The sequence below is a fragment of the Canis lupus genome, chromosome 26 (assembly GCF_048164855.1).
Source record: "Canis lupus baileyi chromosome 26, mCanLup2.hap1, whole genome shotgun sequence".
NCBI lineage: Eukaryota > Metazoa > Chordata > Mammalia > Carnivora > Canidae > Canis > Canis lupus.
Genome location: NC_132863.1, coordinates 38,397,284 through 38,418,720, shown reverse-complemented (window position 1 = coordinate 38,418,720; position 21,437 = coordinate 38,397,284). Strand labels below are relative to the sequence as shown.

The following is a 21,437-nucleotide window of genomic DNA, read 5'->3' as shown; positions in this document are numbered from 1 at the left end:
CTGGGGGTGGGGAAAATGGGGAATGACTGCTTTTAATGGGTACTGGGTTTCCCTTTAGGGTGATGAGAACATTCTGGAACTAGATAGTGGTGGTGGTTGCACAACATTGTAAGTGTACTAAATGCCACTGAATCGTACACTGTAAAATGGTTAAAATGGTATATATTTTATGTTTAACACATATACATTCTTTAAAAGAAAAAAAACATCAAGTAGATACAAAAAACAGTAACATAAAAAGACCTCCAAGACATTCTGCAAGATGAAAAAGCAAGTTATAGGATCTTACTTATATTAAAACAAACAAAATCCAAGCTATCTAAGCTCTATGTACCTGTATATGTGAATGTGCTTATGAACGTATATTTGCATATACACATACAAGTACACGTTTTCAAGGATATTTGAGAAAAAAACAAGAAAAGACAAAAGCTTCCATGCGGTATGGAGGACAGGGATACCACAAGTTAATATGCTTCTAAATGTTCATGCCCAAAGTAATAATTATGGAAACTATATTAAAACATAGGTATATCAATTTTAATAACTCCATTAAACTTAATGGCCCATAAAATGTATCATACAATGCTAATTGTTAACTCAATAAAAATGACTCACCATTGTTTCTTCAGACTCAAAGATCAGCAAGGGTTAAGTGTAAGTCAAATGATTTCAAGCTTCTAAAGTCAAAAGTAACTAGAGTAACCAGAGTTTTATCATCCTTCCTCAAAAAAAGGGGAGCACACACTGTAATCCTCTGACAAGCTTATAAGACATAAATTACACTTTCATTTGACTTGACTAAAATAGTAAAAAGGGGCATCCCAGTGGCTCAGTAGGTTAAGTGTCTGCCTTTAGCTCAGGTCTTGATCTCATAGGTCTTGGGCTGTAGTTACGCTGAGCAGAGAGCCTGCTTCTCCCTCCCCTTCTGCCTACTGCTCCCCGTTTGTGCTCTGTCTCTGTCAAATAAATAAAATATATATACATATAAAAGAAAATAGTATTTTCCTAAAAGATGTGCAGTGGGGCGTCTGCTTCCCCCTCTCCCTCTGCCCCTCTCGCCACTTGTGCTTATGCACTCTCCTTCTCTCAAGTAAATAAATAATCTCTAAAAAATAATAAACAAAAGTGGTTAAATGTGTTCCAGGTTGGGAGTTCCTGAAATTTAGAATAAACTATGACTAGTAGTTTCAATTCACTGCAGTTCATGTATTTAGTGAGTTAGAAGATATCCATTAGCTGTAAACTTTTTTATACTTTATCAGATATATATTGTCTGGACATCTAACATATGAGATATATAATATTCTGTTGATAACACACAGGAAAAAAGCAAAAATGCCTTCAAATTTATTGAAAAAGAAAGCATTCCATTCTGCTAACACATACTGACTTACATGTAAAAAGTGGAGATACCAATTCAGACTGCCAACAGTCTGACGAGGTGAAAACAAAACCCATCTGATGCTAGTGTGACTCTAGAGTCTAGGTTTATGATCTGTTTGAAATGACAATCCAAGTAAAATACACAGCACTCATAAATACAGTTCAGACCTTTCCAGCCCCAAAGATGTGTTACCACTGCACAGGGTTTTGCCAGGATTAAAAAGTACTAACAACCTGTTTCGTGGTTTCTGTCAGAAACTAACCTTCATTGCTCCACACCCTGAAAATCACCTTGAAAGTCTGACTTACCACTTTTTATCTTCCCGTGAAAACAAAGTCACTACAAAACAAAAGTTTGCATCCAGGCCCGCCTTGTATGCTATCCTACCATACCAAACTGACAACAATGTACAGAGGCTAATAATACTCGTCCTTCAGGATTAAGGATTCAGGTACTAAAGACTTCTTGATCAAGAAAAGAACTGCTAAAAAAAAAAAACAAAACAAAAAAAGATAACAAAACTGCTTTTCTTTATATTCAACTACTATCACAGAGGAAAAAGGAAAAAAAAGAAGAGTCCTTGATTGTTGAAGGAATCCCCTAGATGCAGAATTCAACTACCTTCACCAGGTACACAATTACTTGAGCATATCAGGTCCGTATGGGAGACTTCATGCTTGTGGTTTGTGTACTTTTTCAGTATTCCACTTAAAAGTCGTGTGTGTGTGTCTTTTTTTTTAAAGTAGGCTCTTCACCCAGCGTGGGCTTGAAACTCACAACCGTGAGCACAAGACCTGAGACCAAGAGTTGGATGCTCAATCAATTGAGCCATGTAGGTGCCCCCAATTTAAAGGTTTTTTAGAATCTGTGAGAGATAAGGCTGAGTCCTGGGACTTTAAATCAAGTGATTGGTTTATTAAAATTATTTGACCATTAGCAGAATCCAAATATAAATATGAAATAAGTTCTAGTTTTCTTCAAAAAAAGTCCTCAATGACATCAGTGAAATGCTCTGCACCTTTTAATCCAGTTGTACTTCCTAGTCCTCTGAAGAGACCTAATTTAATTCAAAATATGGCTCAGTATCATTAAAGAAAAACAAAATGTAAATATGCCAACTTCACTCTTCCAGGAAGAGTTTGGATTTGGGCCAAGTTTCAAGCTATTTCTTCCTTAGCTAGTCCAAAGTGGTTGTCCAGTTTCAACTGGCTTTTCTTGTCTAAGACAGCTGTCTACAGTCTCGAGGAGGCATCTAATGTATTGCCTTTTACCAAAACTTCTCAACTGATGTCTGGCAACCCAAATGTTAATCTCTAGTCTCCCCAGAAACGAGGCATGTCAATTGCTTAATCTCTCTGGGCTTAAATTTTCTCACCCGTTACTGGAGGAGGATGAACAGAACGAGACTTTTAAGTTTGAGAGTGAATCTGTTCAAAGAAAAATATTACATAAGTAAACAACAGCGTAGGTGGTATACAGATATGGGAAAAAATCATACTATGGTTGATGGGAGATAAAGGGTAAGGAAAGGGGTGTTGGATTTTTTACTCAGCAACAAAACCTTTAATTAAGCAAAATTTACATGGAAGCCTAATAGATAGGAGACCAAATGCTGCTCTGGTCAGAAAGTCAGATGCTCTCCCATTTGACTTAGCCCACCTCCTGCTACTACTACCACCACCTACACACACACACACACACACGTGCACGTGCGCGCACACACATGCACACACACTCATGAGCAGGGTTTGAAATCCACTAAGCTAGAAGAAGTTCAAGGTTCTTTCCGGGTCAAAAATCCCTTCTTCCAAATGACATCTAAGATACTACTATATAAAGAGCTCTTCAGAATTGCTAAGCTCGATGATTTAGAAAGAAAAAGGAGCACGCTGTTGTGATGTTATGAACTAACTTATCATTGTCCCTCAGTGTCTGATGTCAAACCAAATGGAAGGAAGGCTTGATATTAAGTAAATGGTGGCTTAGACAGGGTTGACCTTCTAGATAACACACACAGACACTCAAGATGGCAGATGAGGGTGTCTCCACATTCACCTAGGACGAGGAGGCTGAAGAAGATGGTCATGCCGCTTGACTGTTCCTCCTGCTGAGCCTGCTCCCCTGTTTGCACAGGGAGAATGGGCTTGGCAGGGGTCGGGAGCACCAGTTTCGTAGTGACAACCAGGGTGGTGTGGAGGGTGACATTGAAACCTTCGTGAGTTGTGTTAGGAAACCTGTTGGACACAAAAAGCAGCAGGATTAGTTAAAGGGAAAAGGGCCCCAAGTGTCAACACATATACACAAACAGAAGGAGAACCTGGCACAGAGGATGACGGGATTCACAACTCTTACAACCACCAGGCAGGCCTAAGAGAGACACTGATTCAGAGAATTCTTGCCTGCCACAGCAGGAGAGTACCAGGGTCTTCAGGTGCTCTGAACACAGCCACTCAGAGAACAGCAACAAGGGGGAGCCAGGGCCCATGTAGACACAAAACACTGCCTGCTCTTTGGCATTTAATGAGGGATTTAAATGGAGACAAACTGAAGTCTCATCACATTCCAGGATCCAGCGCTATTTACTTGGCGCCGTTATTTCTCCTATTTACTTTCTTTTCCTTGAATTATAGCAGCAGGTTGAAGAAGCCACCCAAATTTACCCAATTGTTGATTCTGGTCGGAACACCCCACCCCGCTTTACAGAATCCTTCTCAGATTTCTAAAGGCTCAAATGTAACCTCCTCTGTAATACTGCACCCACCCCACCTCTTATGTTCCTCCCAGTGCACACTCCTCACTTTGGGGTGGGACTGTTGTAAACTAGGGCAATATTCATATAATAACCATTGCAACTGTGATCATAACAGCTCATGTTTATTGAGTCAATGCTTCACTCCAGGAACAAGGTCACCTACAACCTCTCATTTAATGGGCCCACCAGGCCTGAGGTGGGCACTATTCCTTTCACTTTTTCACCCATGAATAACTGAAGCTCAGAGGGGTTGTGTAACCTGCCCAGTATCTCAATTAACCGGTGGCAGAATCAGGTTTGAGACCAATCGTGTAATCACAGGGCCACTGCTTTATGCTGCGGATGCCCAGGTTGGTGTCTTGTCAATGGTGCATGTGCTGAGCAAGTAGGAAATGAAAGGACCACCCAGCCAGCCGAGACACATCTGCAAAGATGTCAGGTGAGGGAGTCTGAATTCAACCACGGGGGGTTCCTTGCTACTGTTTTTACAAACCGGCTCATACAGGTAGGGCATCTATATAGCATGAAACAGGTTGTGCCCGGCGGATACAGAGACGGGCTAAAGAGTGGTCCTGGCGGGTAAGTACCTGGAGGACACGGGACCCCTTGCCCCCATCCCTGCCTCATCTTGTACACCTAGCCCCCCTCACTCTTTCTGTTCCAGCCATCCTGCCTGTCTTTCTGCTCCTCAAACACATGAAGCTCTTTCTTGCTTCTAGCCTTTTGCACTTGCCTGTTCCCTCTCCCAACCCTCCTTCTCATCATCAAAGTTTCGACAGGCACGTCACTTTCTGCTAAGGGGACTCCCCCATCCTAACACTGCCATTTCCTTTTAGAGCTCTGACACCACCTCGCCTGCGTGCGGTCTTTTCCCCACTAGAATGGAAACTACCTGAGGGCAGCTCCTGGTCGGCCTCCTTCACTACTATGTGCCCAGGGCCTGGAATAGAGTAAATGGCCAACAGTTAACGAATGAATGAAACTCAGTGGAGGAAACAGATGCGAAAAATGACCGTTACGGTGGAAGAGGAGGCGATTGGCTAAGTACGGGGGTGGGGGTGGGGGTGGGAGACTTCCTGGAGGAGGCGGCGGAGCTCTCCCTAATCATCAGAAGATCGAAAACCGGGGAAGCGGAATTTGGGTTTCGGTTTCCTCCAGGCGCCTTTCGAGGCCTGCCCTGGGCTGTCGAGTCCCGGCACCAGGATCCGACCCCCAGGAGGCTGCGGGGCCGGGCTGGGCCCAGGCCCGTCCCTCCCGCCCTCCTCGCTGGCGCCGGCAGGGTCAGTCCCGGCCAACCGACACAAGCAGCTCCGCCTTTCGGGGCCGGAGGGCGGCCCGAGGCGCTCGCTGTCACCCGCCGGGGCCCAGCCCCGCCGCCTCCGCCGCCCGGGAAAAGCCCACTCACTCCTCTTCCGCCATCTTCTCCCCCATCCTGCGGAGCCTCCAAGACCACCGAGTTCGGAGCCAGGGGCTAGCTGGGACCGCTTTTGCTTCCGGCTTCCGCTGGAGGCGCGGGCGGGCCGGCGAGCGGGGGGCGGGGCCTCGGCCGTGAGCGGGCGGCCCTTCTGGCCCTTCGTCTCTGTGGCCTGAAGGTGGGAGGACCCGGCCCCGGCGATTTTAGGACGCCTGACCTCCTTGGGCCCCCTGACCTCCTGGCCTCGTGAAGTTTCGGCTTCTCTTCATCGCAGGGCGGAGAACCTTTGAGCGAAACTCCTGTGAAGTCATCGTGACTCACCCTGAGAGCAAGCACTCTCCACCCAGTGTCCAGGACTTGGCTAGAAGGAAGCTTCTAGTCTAGGCTGTGCAGAGGGACCCCGGGGTACACATTCCTGTCCGAGCCCCAGTCTTCCTCCTTGCAAAGAGGACTAGTCACCTGGCCTTGCAGAATTGTGCTGTACTCTATGTGCAAACATTTACTGAATGCTGACTATATGCCTATCGTTAGTGGGGGCGCCCGGGTGGCTCAGTTGATTAAGCCTCTGACTTGATTTGCACTCAGCTCAGGATCTCAGGGTGGTGGGATCCAGCCCCGCCTGGGGCTCTGCCTTTAGCTGGGAATCTGATTTTCTCCCTCTGCCCCACCCCCTGCTCACGCTCTCTTTCCCTAAAAAAAAAAAATCTTAAAAAAAAAAAAATAATAATAGGTGATGATGATGCTCTAGGCTTGGATCATTCACTAATTCTTTCACTGAGTCAACAAATACTCTTTACACACGTGTATGTGCCTAGCTGTGGTTTGTGGCCTACGGGATATAGGAGGGAAGGAACATGGCTTGTTGGGGGGGGGGGAGGGACCCCATCAGGAGGGCTCCTACTCTTGGGTAAGGCTTTTGAATATGACACCACCTCCTTCCTTGCTCCAAGCCATCATATCTCGTAACAGCTGTTGTAGCTGCCTGAACTGTAAACTGTCTCACTGGCTCTGCTGGCTGCTCCTTGTGGTCTTCCACACAGTGGGCCTCAATGATCCTGGAAAAAAAAAAAAAATGTTTTTTTTAAGTTTTTTATTTATTTGAGTCATCCTTACACCCAACATGAGGCTTCAGCTCTCGACCCCAAGATCGAGTCACATGCTCTTCCAAATGAGCCAGCCACATGCCCAGCCTAGTGATTCTTTAAAACCCCAGTCATTGCCCTACTTAAATTAAAACCGCTGGTGGGGCACTTGTGTGGCTCAGTGGTTAATTGGGTTAAGCATCTGCCTTCAGCTCAGTTCATGATCCCAGGGTCCTGGAATAGAGCCCTGGTTCAGGCTCCCCATCTAGCAGGGAGTCTGCTTCTCCTTTTGTCCCTTCCCTCCCCTCCAGTTGTGAAATCTGAAATAAAGAAAATCTTTAAAAATAATAATAATAGGGACGCCTGGGTGGCTTAGTGGTTGAGCGTCTGCCTTTGGCTTAAGGCATGATCCCAGGGTCCTAGGATCAAGTCCTGCATCTGCCTCCCCATAAGGAGCCTGCTTCTGCCTATGTCTCTGTCTCTCTCTTTCTCATGAATAAATAAAATATTTAAAAAAATAATAATAATAACCATAGGGGCACCTGGATGACTCAGTCAGTTAAGTGTCTGCCTTCAGCTCAAATCATTATCCTCAGGGTCCTGGGATCAAGCCCTGCATCGGGCTTGCCGCTCAGCGGTAGCCTGCTCCTCCCTCTCCCTCCACCTCACTACCTGCTTGTGCTCTCTCTCTCTATTATTATTATGATAATAGTAAAATAAAACCTCCACTGGCTTCTAGTCTCAATCAAAGAAAAAAGACTTGGAGAACCCACAGGACTCAACAACCCAGTCCCCTTTACCCCTCTGAGGCCCCCTTTACCCGTCTGAGTTCAATCCACTTTCCCCCCTCCTGCATGTTTTTTGCTGTGGTCACAGTGGCTTCCTCTGTGTGCTTGAAACACATCAGGAACACTTCCACCTCTGTACTTGCTCAGGCCTTTGTCTAGAATACTCCACTTGTGAGTTGCCCCTTGGATCTCACCTTTTACCACTTTTGGGCTTTTTATTTAACCCTTACCTTATTCATTACACATATGCTGACCACCCTGTTTAAAATACCAAACCCCATCTCCTTCCTTTAGTTATTTTTCTCCATGACACCTAACATATTGTATGTTTTACTTCTACATTGGCTTATCGTCCTCCCTCTAGGAGGATATAAACTTCCTGAGTGCAGAGGTTTTTGTCTGTTTTGTTCTGTTTTATCTCCTGTGTCTAGAACAGCACCTAGCACATAGTAGATACTCAATAATAAATGATCATTGAACAAATAAAGAAGTGAGTTAACTCTAGAAGTGCTAGGAAACAGAGGATTTTGAGGAGTGTTCTGACCTGACTTTTATCGGGACCCCTTTGCTTGCTTGTGGGGAGTTGGGTAGTTGGCAGCCCTCTGACAGCTTAAGAGGCTTTTGTGCTAATCTGGGTGAGAAGTGATGGCAGTTTGGATTAAGGTGATGTCTTGGAGACGACAGGAACGTTTGGCTTCTCTGGGTGTATATTGAAGGCAGCATTTGCTGAGGGACTGTGGTGTCTAAAGGAAAGAGAGGAGTCAAGGATGATTTCAAGGATTTGGCTCTGAAGAACTGGGTGGAGACAAGATCTGTCTGGCTCCTACCCAGAATCTTCTGCCATCTAGACTCTCTTAGAGCTGTTGTCACAGCTAACTGAGGGAATGTGCTTAGGATCAGGCAATGTTTATTGAGTTCTTCCTGTAGGTGTGGTGCTGAGCTATTGTTTCCTTAATTCTGTACTTTTGTAGTTGTTGTTTTGAGGGAGATACTATCGTATCTATAAACGGAAGCCACCTGCCTGAAATCACACATGGGGGAAATGTTGAGGCTGGGATTCAGAGTCTGTGTTTTTACCAAGTATCCCTTGTAGCTCTCCACCACCTGAATTTCTCTGGCTCTAAAATAGGGCCAACACCTCATTTCTCTCCTTTATCACAGAGCCTGGCAGAAATGAACTGGCTCAGAGAAGATTCAGAGTCAGGTTCTCTTCTGCGTCTTCTCTCAGAAGACCCCTGGCTGGAGTCTGGCCCCTGCAAACTGGGGGTAGGATTTTTTGTATCAAGCTGCCAGCTGTAGGGCCACTCAGGATGAAAGCAGCTTCCTGAATTCTCTGAGGGCTGCCCCGTTCTACCTGGCATTCCACCCACTGCCTTTGCCACAGATCCTGTTATCAGGGCCAGTTTTGTGACGCTCATTGGCATGCTGCCAAATAGGAGTCTATAGAACACCTACCCTTGGGCCTGAGGGCAAATCCCAGGCCCTTCTCACCTATTCCTGGGAACCAATCTAAAATCATTACTCCCAGAAAGGCAAACAAAGCTATTCAACACACAGATCCTAGGCTCCTGTGCTGTGCCAGGCCGAAAAGAGGCTAGAACAGGTCCTGGTTGAGTCCCATAAGTTTTTTTTTAAGATTTTATTTATTTATTCATGAGAGACACAGAGAGAGAGGCAGAGACATAGGTAGAGGGAGAAGTAGGTTCCCTGCAGGGAACACGATGTGGGACTTGACCCCAGGACCCCGGGATCACCACCTGAGCCGAAGACAGACGCTCAACCACTGAGCCATCCAGGTGACCGCCCCCCCCCCCCATCATAATTTTTGACAGAGCCCCTCTTTGGAAGGCTGTTACAGGATTAGAGAGAAGCTCTTACCTTAGTTCTCTGTTCTTTCTGCCTTCCTACCCCCAACCTTCCTCTTTCTTGCCATTCCGTTCTCAGCTTAAATGTTATCTCCTCAGGGAGGGCCTCCCTGACCACTCAGCCTAAAGCAAGAGCCAGCAAACTTTTTCTGTACTGAGCCAGACCGTAAATAGTTTAGGTTTTGTGGGCATTCAGATCTCTGTTGCAACAATCTGACTTTGCCTTTGCAGTGGGAAAGCAACCTTAGATGATTTAAATAAGTATGGCTTTGTTTCAATAAAACTTCATGGATATTGAGATTTGAATTTCTTGGCATTTTCATGGTACTTGTTTTCAACCATTTGGAAACATGGAAACTATTCCCAGCTCACAAGCCATTACATAGAGGGTGGCAGGCTGATTTGCCCCTGGGGGGTGGGGCTGCTGACCCCGGTATGAAGTGTTAAACATAAGTGTTTCTGAGGCACTTATCACGGTCAGATTTTTTCCCCTTTCCTTTCCTCCCTCCCTTCTTTCCTTCCTTCTTCTTTTTTCCTTCCTGAGTTTATCATCCTGTTTCCTCCAGTTAGATCTAAGCCCCCTGGAAGCAGAGAGATTGTATCTCTCTTCTGCCTTTCTTCCATTCCTTACCTCTTCTAACTTAAAAAAAAAAAAAAGATTTTATTGATTTAGAGAGAGAGCATAAGCACGAGCACAAGGGGGGGTGTGTAGGGGTGGAAGGGCAGAGGGGGAGGGAGAGGGACAAGCAGACTCTGTGCTGAGTGTGGAGCAGGACACTGGGCTCGGATCCCATGACCCCAAGGTTGTGACCCAAGTCCAAACCAAGTCAGATGCTTAACCGACTGCACCAGCCAGGCACCTTCTAACATTTCTTGAACCCTTACTCTGTACCAGGCATTGCTCAAGTGCATTATGCTCAGTGACTTATTTAATCAGTATAATAACCTAGGAGGTATTCTGATTAGCGCAATTTTACAGATGTGGAAACTTGATGTCTTGTTCCTCACTCTTTTCCCAGAGCTTAGAAAACCTGAAGCTGTCAACAAAACAAGGGGCCCAACGAAAGCTTTCAATGAATTTGGTATTTCATGTATTTTAAAAAGGGAATCAAAGTGGTTCCCATGTATGTTACTCAGGGTTCAATCAGAATAGAAGAACCAATAGGAGATATATATTAAGAGACATATTAGAGGAATTTTCCAAACCAACTACATTTATTATCTTTGTGTTCTATTGGGAGGAAGTATTATGGGGTTAAACTCAGGGTGTTGTCATGGCTGCCTTCCTTCTGGAGACTTTAGGGGAGAATCTGCTTTCTTCCCTTTTCCAGCTTCTAGAGGCTGTCCACATCCTATAGCTTGTGGGCACTTCTACCACCTTCAAAGCCAACAATGGCATCACTCTAACCTCTGATTTGGTCATTTCATCTTCTCTGGCTCTGACTTTCCTTCCTTCGTTCTTTGAGAAGGAGCTTTGTGATTACATTGAGCCCATCTGGATAATCCAGAATGATCTCCCCATCTCAAGGGCAACTGATTAGCAACCTTAATTCCCCCTTTTCACGTAACATAACATTTGCAGAATCCAGAGATTAGCAAGTGGATGTCATTGGGAGGCCATTATTCTGCTTAACGCACCATGAGAAAAAGAAAATCTGTGTTGACCTTCCCTTTATGTTTATTGTTTAGTATTGTTTCACATGGATTTACATATGAGTCGGGGCTAATTTTTCAATGCCTATGAATTTAATATTTTAATCTGGCAGGTAACGGGTACTACAATTACTAGGTGAAAATGAAAAGGTTGGGTTTGTAGAATTCAGTGGAATCAGGTGCAACACATACTCCTGAGAGAGTTTGTGAAAAAATACAGATTCCAGGCCTATCACTGACTTACTGGATCTCAGATGTGGGGCCTGGGAATCTGAGTTTCTTTTTTCGCTCTCTCCCAAAACAGACTCTGCTGGTCCCTGCTCAAGAGGTTACTCTTGGAGAGTCCTACTGCTGCCCACAGGCTTCCTCTCAACACACCACAAGCCAGCACAAGTGAATGCTTCCAGAACAGCCCTCAACCAGTGACTGGTGCAAGTAGAGGATAAATACCCCCATTCCCTCACCCAGAGGGGTGGGACAAGTCTGAAATATCTGTTCTAGACACAGGTACCCAGTAGGGTTAAGCTCAAGCTGCCTGCAGGGGCAACCTGCTTGACAACATACCTACACATGGCTGATATAAACATTCAAGAGTATGACTTTGTTTTGAAAATCTGCTTTGAGGATAACTCATGAGTTTTGACCCATGATGATTTCATTATAGTTTCTTTTCCTTTTTTTTTTTTAAGTGATCTCTGTGACCAACATGGGGCTCGAACTCACGACCTCAGGATCAAGAATCCTATACTCTACTGACTGAGCCAGCCAGGCATCTCCACAGTTTCTGCTTTGAGACAGGATTTACTTAGGGAGTGTTTTAGAATTTCCTACTTACTGAGTGTTTATGTAAATTTTTTATCCCTTTCTAATTTTGTTATATTTTTGCCAGGTGATATAAACTAACATTTTTTTGCTTTTATGATTTCGCAGAGATTTTTTTCCTTTTAAAGATTTTATTTATTTATTTGAGGAGAAGAGAGACATGAGCGGGGGTGGGGGGTGGCGGGTGGCGGGGGGAGGTAGGGCCAGAGAGAGAGGGATAAGTAGATTCCCCACTGATCAGGGAGCCCTATGTGGGACTCGATCCCAGGATCCTGGGATCTTGAGCAGAGCTGAAGGTAGATGCTTAACCCAACCAGGCACCCCGAGATTCATTTTTTTTAAAGCATAAACCCTCAAGGATAAGGGAATAGGAGAGGAGAGAGACAACGGTAAGAACATTTTGGAGAAGAGAAAGAAGGCAGGTTTAAATGGCTCAACAGAATTGAGAAAATCCAATCCTCAGGCAGCAGAGAGGAAAGCCACAGGCCACCCTGATTTACACCCCTGTCCCAGAAAACCCTCCAAAAGGCTCTGGAATTGGTGACACTAGGTGCCTCTGAAAGTAAAATTAAAATGGGAGTGGGAGGTGGGTGGTGGAGAGGAGGGTGTGAAAATAAAGGAAATTGGGTAAAAAGAAGCAGATTTTCATGTCCTCCCAGCCCCCAACTGAATCTAGGCAACTGGGCACCTACTCAGGTAAAAGGCTAGAGGTCTATGCTGTGGAGACAATAAAACAGGAGTGTGTCTGGACTTGCACACCTCAGCATGCTTTAGGGCAGCGGCACTATGTTAAAAGTGAAAGATTCACTGGACGCTAGTCCTGGGGCTGCTATAAGGAATTACCACAAACTGTGGGGTGTCACAATAGAAACACATTCTGTCACAGTCCTGGAGGTCTGAAATCAAAGTGTCAGCAGGGACGTGCTCCTTCCAGAAATTCTAGAAGAGAATCCATTCCTTGTCATTCCTATTTTGGTGGCTGTTGGCATTCCTTGGCTTGTGGTCTTATCTCTTTCTGCTCCATGTATCTGATCTCCCTCTACCTCTTTCTTATGAGGATGCCTGTGATGGTGCTTAGGGCCCACTTGGATAGTCCAGGATTATCTCATCTCCAGAGCCTTAACCTGACTGCAAAGATAGAGAACATTCCCGGGTTCCAGAGATTTGACGTGGATGTCTTTTTGTGGACCATTTTCTGGCCTGCATGCTGAATGCCCTACTCTAGTCTTTCCCTAAACCTGCAGAGCTGGCCCCACTGCTCACATCCGGAGCAGCCAGGCAAATTGGATATAGTGTCCCTACTCACATGGCCCCAGAACTAGGCCAGCCAGGCCATTCATTCCATTCCAGGCAGGAGACTAGGAGAGTCTGCTCCAGAAAATCTGCCTAGACCCAGAGGAATAACCTAAAGATATTTTGACATCAGGGGTCCCTAATAAAGCTCATTGTCATAGCTAAAGTCAACAGCCCCCTTTCCAACATACACAATAATCAGCTTCTTGACTCCCTGCACTTAAACATGAACAGAAAATGAAGAAATATTAGACACCAAGGATAGCCTCTTACTTAAAAATTTGAGACTAAAACAATAGAGAAAAGTAACTAGAGAAAACAGAAATAATGCAAGAGAAAAAAAAACTTCTCAGAGAGCAACCCTGAAGGAAGAACAAGATGCTATAAAAAAGAAATATTTTGAGAACAAAGAGGGGCTCTTGGGAATTAAAAGAATGACACTAGAAATTTTTAAAATGTAATAAAAGGGTTGGAAGATAAATTTGAGGATTTGTCTCAGTAGGACAAACAGACAAAAATAGCAAAATAGGAGAGAAAGGATAAGATGTTTAGGGGACCAGTCTAAAAAATCCCACAGCTGAAAAATAGGCACTATCTCAAAAAAGAAGAGAAACAGAATCGGGAGGATTCATGGATAAAATAATTCACAAAAATTCTCCAAAACTCAGGACATGAGTTTTCAGACTGAAAGAGTTTACTGAGTGCCCAGCATGTTGGATAAAAATAAATGCATAGCAAGGACATCATCATGAAATTTCAAAATACAAAGAACAAACTTCCAGAAGAGGTGGTGGTGAGGAATAGGTCACATGTTAAGCACTGAGGTCAGAGCAACTTTAGACTTTCAACCAAAACTTGGAAGCAAGAAGATGATGGAGTAATACCTTCAAAATTCTGAATGAAAAGGATTTCCAACCTGGAATTCCATACCCAGCCAAGCAATCATCAAGGGAGCAAATAGAATAAACACATTTTTCAGACATGGAAAGTCACAAAATTTCTGTTTCCCAACATCCTTCCTCAGGAAGTTTTTCTGCAGAAAGCTGTGCCACCAAAAGGGGGGGAATCAGACAAAGGATAATAAGACACATGACCCAGGAAACGGAAACCCAACACAACAGACAAACGAACGGCATCCCCAGAAGATGATAAAAGGAGATCCCAGATGACAGCTGGGATACCAATGGGTACCAGTTCCAGTTACCAGCAAGTCTAAAGGCTCCAGAGAGATTTCTTCCAGAAGATAAATGGATAGAATTTCTGAAGCATTGGAAGGTGTTGAGAGGACACTTGGACGGTGGCACAGTTTGGAGTCGGACTGGTAACAAATACTGAGAAAGTTAGGTTGGCTTGGGGTTGGGAGTAGGGAACAAAACAATTATTAACTCAAAGAAAAATAAAAAGCTGTTCAGGAAAGCAAAGGACATCCTAGTTTACTGTGGAGCTCAGCTGTGCATGGCATTTACATAGTCACAATTATGTAAATAGTGAATATTGATCCCACCAAAATTACCATAGAGAATGGGGGATGGGAAGGGTGTGCCTCTCTGCTGGGGCCAAGAATGGGAAGGGAAAGACAGCAGAAACCTCGAATCCTATAGTGGGCAAGCAGGTTATACTGAAAACTGAAAAAAAAAAATTAGAAGTGGAAATAGAAGCATGTTATTGAGAGATATGGAATTAAACATCGAAAAGTCAGCTAAATAAAAGTGGTCAAAGTGGTTGTGTTTGGGGAGGGGGAAATGAGAGTAGGTGCCAAGTGAAGATTTCTGTTTTTAGAAAATGTGACTTCCATTTATGTGACAAAATAACCTTGATACAAATCAAATCTAAAGCCAAATAATAATAAAAAGGACAGGAATAATATGTGTTGAAATGTTGTTTTGATTAATGGTCGTCTCTGAATTTTGGCGCGGGGGTATTTTATTTCCTTATTTGTTTTTTTTTTTTTTTAACAGTTTTGTTCTGCAAATGATATACAGTGTGAAAAAAAATACAAGAGAAAAGAAGATATTTTTAAATGGAAGAGAGAAAAAAGGCATGCCCGGGGGCAGCCTGGAAACTAGTGTTTCCATCTGTCACCAGGTCACAAAGTGGGGACAGTTGGAAGGATACAAGAGTGAAGGGGTGAGGGGCGGGGGAGGAAGACTTGACAGAGCTTGGTGACTCACGGAACAGGGAGGTGAGGCAGTGTCAAAGACAGACGTATCAAATAACCATGGCCTTGACTTCTTGTTTTTAAATAAATATGACAAGCTGGCATATTGCTAATTTATGAAAGCTGACTGGCAGTTCCTGAGTGTTTCCAGTCTTGGGCACAGTGTCAAAGGGCTTTGCTTACATTTTCTGCCTCTATTCTCACTTGTCTGCTATTTACTTTACGTAGCTGTCCTTTGGAAGCATTTATCAGATCAAGTTACTCTCCTGCTCGAACCATTCCATGGCTCCTCATTTTACTGGGAACAAAACCCAAACTCTTCTTAGTGGCTCTCAGGGCCTGGTTTGGCCTGCTTCCTGGCCCTGCAGGAGTCTCTGATACCCCCTCTTATACCCTTTCTACCAAACCCAACTCACTGGGCTCCAGCTCCACTCGCTCAGCTGCTCCTTGAACATGCCAAACTTGTCCCTGCCTCAGGACCTTTGCACAAACTGATCCTTCACCTATCTTCTTCCAGATACTTTTAGAACTGCCTCCTAGTCATAATTCAGGTCCCATCACCACTGTCACTCCCTCAAAGGGGCCTTCAGCAACCACCTTGCCACCTTGCCCCAACCAGTTATTATTTTTCTCTCTTGGCCTCATTGCACATAGCACTATGCATCATATATGCTGCTTCTTTCACTTTTTAAAAATGTTTTAAGGGCAGCCCAGGTGGCTCAATGATTTAGCGCCACCTTTGGCTCAGGGCGTGATCCTGGAGACCCGGGATCAAGTCCCACGTCGGGCTCCCTGCATGGAGCCTGCTTCTTCTCCCTCTGTCTGTCTCTGCCTCTCTTTCTCTTTGTGTCTCTCATGAATAAATAAATAAAATCTTTTTTAAAAATTAAAATGTTTTAAGAATTATTATTTTGACATAATTCGCTTAGTGTAAACTTTACCCTTTACAAGTGTACAATTCAATGGCATTTACTATATTTGTTATATTGTGCGTTCACAATGTTATCTGATTCCCAAATGTTTCCACTGCCCCATCAATAAATCCTGTGCCCGTTAGCAGTCATCCTCACTCCCCAATTCCTGTGGCAAGCACTAATCTATTTCTGTCTGTATGGATTTGCCTGTCTGAACATTTCATAGAAATGGAATCATGTATGTGGCATTTTGTGTCTGGCTTCTTTCTCTTAGCATAAGATTCTGTTTCTTTTTAAAAACTTACTTCCTTATTCATCCCCATTAAACTCTCAGGAGCTCTAATACCTAGAAGAGTGTCCAGCATAAGTCATTAAATATGGATTAAGCATCTCTTATGGGCTATGCACACAGTTGCACAAAAAATCCTCTCCAGGGAAACTTTCTCTACCCTCTGTTTATCTCCCAGTAATCTTCAAGTCTCCCCTAGTACCTCCCCAGGGTGGGTGATGGGCTAAGGGTTAGTGGGCTGGTTTGGGGAAAGTCTACCCTTTCCTGGCTCGGGAGACATGGTCGAGCTCTTCTAGAAAGCAACACTTCACACCAGCACGGTGGTCCCCACCAAGACTGAAACAAAAGAAAAATCCCATTGAATACCTGTTTCTAAGGGGGTTCCCTGTCCTTTTGGTTCTTATTCAAGACAAATCTGTGCAGTTAAGATACTCATCTCCACCAACAGCAAGCAAGGAAACGTCTCGGATCTTGGTCCTATGATCACAGGAAATTGAATTTTCCCAACCACCTGGATGAACCTGGAAGAGGATTCTTCCCAGAGCTTCCAGATGAGGAACAGACAGACAGAAAGCTGCCATCTTGACCTCAGCCTGTGAGACCCAAGGCATAGAACACAGCAGAGCCTGCATGGGCTTAGGACCTAAGAATTCTGGGCTGGATGTTTAAGGAAAAAATCTGCCTTGTGCTTCCAGTCCCCAGCTGAAGGCAGGCTTGCTTTGAGGACCCCAGGACTGGCTGGCTGAGATGGACCAATGGGTAGATAGAGAGGACCATTAGAATAAGAGCGGAGAATCCAGACAGTGCAGCTGGTTCAAATCCCAGCACTGAGGCTTATGACCTCACCTTGTCATCTTGGGCAAGTTAGCCCTCTAGTGCCTCAGTTTCCCCAGGTATGTATTTCAGGATATCATTTTGGATTAAGTCAGCCTCCTATTCATAGTGTTTAGAAGCATGCCTGGCATATGATAAATACTTTATAGATGTTTTGCAAATAAAAGTAACCCCCTAGACCAATATTTGTGTACATAATGGGGTGACTACTTCCAAGTGGTGCTGGAACCCTTTACTGCTTCTCTTTGATTAGAAATACTGGTTGGGAGGGGCACCTGGGTGGCTCAGTTGGTTAAGCCTCCAACTCTTGATTTCAGCTCAGGTCATGATCTCAGGGTTGTGAGATCAAGCCCTGTGTTGAGCTCCCCGTTTAGTAGGGAGCCTGCTTAAAAATTCTCTCTCCCTCTCCTGCCCCTCTCCCTGCTTCTCTCTCTCTCTTCTTCTCTCAAAATAACTACACCTTTAAGAAAAGAAAAGAAAGAAATGCTGGTTGTGGTGATATCTTACCTCATTTGAAGACCAAAAGGGAAATTCTTCTCTATTTCCTAAATAGGGGAGAATTAGAAAAATCCCAATTATCCATTAATAGACAGTAAATACAGATACTGAAAATGATGATTCATATCATCATCAGTGATGATGTTGAAAGAAGCCTGCCCTCTGCCTTGACCATGTAGTGTAGTAGTTAGATTCACAGGCCTTGAAGCTAGACCCCAGCTTGGCCACCTACAGCTGTGTGAACTTGGCTGAATCACTTAATTGCTCTGTGTTTCAGTTTCCCCCTCTGTAAAATGGGGTTGATCATAGTGCTTATCACACAGAACTATTAGGATAACATGAGTTAATACACAGAGAGCAATGAAAACATTCATTGTAGATACTTAATAAATTTTAGTGATTACTGTTGAATAAGAATAGCACAAATTCACACTAGTGTTTAAATATATGTCTGAGTTGAAAAAAATCTACGAGATAATTTATAAAATGCTCTAAGATCGACTGTTTATCACTTTTCATGCTTTTCTGTATTGTCTGAAATTGTAAAATAATAACAATTCAATACTACTTTTGTAATTAGAAAAAAAAGCTTTTAATTCCATTTGGGAGTGGAGCGCTTAATTAACAACTCCGCACTCCAGAGTTGAGGTGATCACTGCATTATTATTATTTATTTATTTTTTTTGTCCTCACCTTTGTGTGTTTGAGGACTGTTTTCCTGGGAAATTCTTGCTAGAACATGAAGTCACCCATGTCTGCTCACATCCTCTCTCTGTGAATCGGGATGAACCTGTTAAAGCCTGGGAGGTTCTCCATCCCCATGCCCGACTCTGTGTCACGGGGGAGGAGGTACTGACCCACCCAAACCCTGGTTCATTTGGCCCACTTGCCCTTCCTTCCTTCCTTCCTTCCTTCCTTCCTTCCTTCCTTCCTTCCTTCCTTCCTTCCCCGCTTCCTCCCTTCCTTCCTTTCTTCCTTCCTTCCTTCTTTCCTTCCTTCCTCTCTCTCTCTCTCTTTTTTATAAATATTTTATATATGTATCTATTTGAGAGACAGAGTGGGGCAAGGGGCACAGGAAGAGAGAGATAGAGAGAGAGACAAGCAGACTCCCCCCCCGAGCCGTGAGTCCAATCCAGGCTCGACCTGGGGCTTGACTCCAGGACCCTGAGATGGTGACCTGAAGTCAGACGCTTAACCCAACTGAACCACCCAGGCAGCCCCATTTGGCTTTTTATTTCATTCACAATTATTCAACAGGGCTTGAAAGCAAACATGGCCCACCCAATCAATAGTATTCCATGCATTTGAATAAAAGATTGAGGCAGATTCATTATCTATTACCCTGAAAAGAAGTTTGTGATCAGACTGTTCAGTTAAATGAACCAACTATAGAATATTTATTCAACAAATAGATATTGAGTATTTAGCTACTCTGTTCAAGGCACTGGAGACACAGCACTTATAAGTAGAGAAAAGTCCCTGCTCTCATAGAGCTGACAATCTACAAGAAGAGAAAGACAGTGTACAAATAAACAAAATAAGTTAATTTGGGTAATGAAAAATGCTGTGATGCAAGAAAGTAGGACAAAGGTGGAACTACTAAGTGGGGTGATCATGGAAGGCCTCTCTGAGGAGGTGGCATTTGAATTGAAAATGTACAGTGTGATTCCATTTTCATAAAAGTATTCCTCTATGTATGTGTATATGTCTGTTTATTAAAACATAGGAAAAAATAGTCTGGAGGGACACTCACCAGACTGTTTGCACCTTTAGCTCATTACTTCTAGAGTTCTATTCTATTTGTTGACCTGAACAAAATTCTCAGGACACCAAGCTTATTTGGACAGGCATGGTCCTACCCTCAGAGGACTACCTCTTTCTCTGATTCTCCAACTTAACGGGGCTAGACTGCACTATGAACTCATCATTGCAAGTAACAGAACCTCCTAGTTTAAAGCAGAAATGGTGTACCTGGTTCAGGCATGGTTGGATTCAGGAGCTCTGCAGTGTCAACAGGCCTCTGCCTCTCTCATCTTCCATCTCTGCTCCCTCTTCTGTTGGTTTCAATTTCAGTCAGGCTCTTCCCAAAAGGTGACCAAGAATCTCCAGCACTTCCTAGCTTCTGCTCTAGCCCAGCAATCCTAGAGACAAAAGAGAGCACCCATTTCCTGGGCAAAACCATCAGAATTCTGGAGCTGCCTATCATTGATATATTTTGCATCACATGTGTTCCCTGAACCAATCACACTGGCCTGGTTGGGGGTGATGCAGGAATCTAGGTGAGGATAGCACATCTCCACCTGGAGTCAGAAGGAGGAATATCCCTCACTTGGACCACATCTACTGGAAGGAAAAGGTCTACCCAAATTGCTACTGGAAAGTCAAAAACAAAACACAACAAAACAAACAAAAAAACTCCAGCACAGATTGAGCATTAACTATTTGCCACACAATAATGACATGGCATAGGAGCTCTTATAATTTCCATTTTACATAGTACAATTGAAGGTCAGCAACTTTTATAAGGTCACACTGCTGAGAAGTGGAGAAACTGTTTAATTGAAATCTGTCTGATGTCCAAGACCTCAAATGGTGATGACGATAATTATAGTAATAAGGACTACTGTTTATTGAATATCCAGTGTGTGCTAAGCTTTGCAAGCATGATCTCATTCCATTCCCTCTGTAACTCTTTAAGGTTGGGAGGACTGTGCAGGTGATTCCTTGACCTCCGTTTCCACCCAACCTAGTACCCAATTAGTCTGAGCCAATCATAGAATTGCATCCCTTTGCCAGAGACAGGTTCAAAAATGGGCATGTGACCCAAATCTGGCCAATGCAAAACAAGGAGACGTCTGCCAGGAAAGTTCTTCCTTGTTCTTCCAGCAAAGGATCTGAAAGGGAACCTATTTTGCAACTGGACATGAAAGAGGATGCCTGCGACCCTGATAGCTCTTGGCAAGTCATCCTGTGCTCACGAGGCAGAGCAACCTTAGAATGATACCAACTTGGGTCAGCAGAACAAAGAGATGGAGAGAACCTGGGTCCTTGATGATAGCATTAGGCTGCTAGATCTATCACTGTCTTGTAGTTGGCCTGAGCTGGATATCCTGTAAGGAGTGGCAGGGTAGCCTGTCCTGGCTAGGATACTTTGAATTTAATTAGCTGCTTCTTTCTAGTGAAAGGCATTCTAATTGGTTTAGTATGGATTTTTATTTTTTATTTTTTTTTTTAATTTTTATTTATTCATGATAGGCACACAGTGAGAGAGAGAGAGGCAGAGACACAGGCAGAGGGAGAAGCAGGCTCCATGCACCGGGAGCCTGACGTGGGATTCGATCCCGGATCTCCAGGATTGCGCCCTGGGCCAAAGGCAGGCGCCAAACTGCTGCGCCACCCAAGGATCCCAGTATGGATTTTTAAAATCTGTATTAAACAGATGGGGAAACAGAGGCTAAGAGAGATCAAGTGAGTTGCCCAAGGTAGCACAGGGAGTAGGCTCTGAGCCAGGGTTTGTCTGATTCCAAACTCATCAAGCAGTCGTTTCCCATACAGTAGTAGCTTTCCTTCTGCTGGATGCTTTTTAAGTGCCCTAACACTGAATCCTCATAACCACCCTGTGAAGTAAGTGCTTTTATTATTCCCATTTTGCTGATCGGAAACATCCGTGGGAGAAGGGAGGCTGTTT

At 44.1% G+C, this 21,437-nt stretch overlaps 1 protein-coding gene and 1 long non-coding RNA gene across 5 annotated transcripts in view; one reads left to right on the top strand and one right to left on the bottom strand.

Annotated features, from left to right (window-relative positions):
- The window catches only part of SLC9A8 (solute carrier family 9 member A8), a 70,576-nt gene extending 64,307 nt beyond the window's left edge, over window positions 1-6,269 (bottom strand). For 2 of the 3 annotated variants that reach the window (XR_012018676.1, XM_072801397.1), the window contains exons 1-3: window positions 5,545-6,269; window positions 5,032-5,079; window positions 3,443-3,621 (exon numbers count right to left, since the gene is read on the bottom strand). Coding sequence is in view for 2 of the 3 variants with exons in the window: in XM_072801397.1 (XP_072657498.1) it covers window positions 3,443-3,621; window positions 5,032-5,079; window positions 5,545-5,570 (253 nt within the window). In the remaining variant the exon portion in view is untranslated. The remainder of the gene's footprint in view (window positions 1-3,442; window positions 3,622-5,031; window positions 5,080-5,544) is intronic. The other variant, XM_072801398.1, reaches the window with a different exon arrangement.
- Window positions 4,250-11,860, top strand: LOC140618609 (uncharacterized). 2 transcript variants are annotated; one of them, XR_012018678.1, is made up of 3 exons: window positions 4,250-4,335; window positions 4,461-5,183; window positions 11,246-11,860. It is a non-coding gene; the product is annotated as an uncharacterized lncRNA (long non-coding RNA). The 2 variants fall into 2 exon arrangements; XR_012018677.1 differs by lacking the exons at window positions 4,250-4,335; window positions 4,461-5,183 and adding an exon at window positions 7,225-9,219.
- The last annotated feature ends 9,577 nt before the right edge of the window (window positions 11,861-21,437 follow it).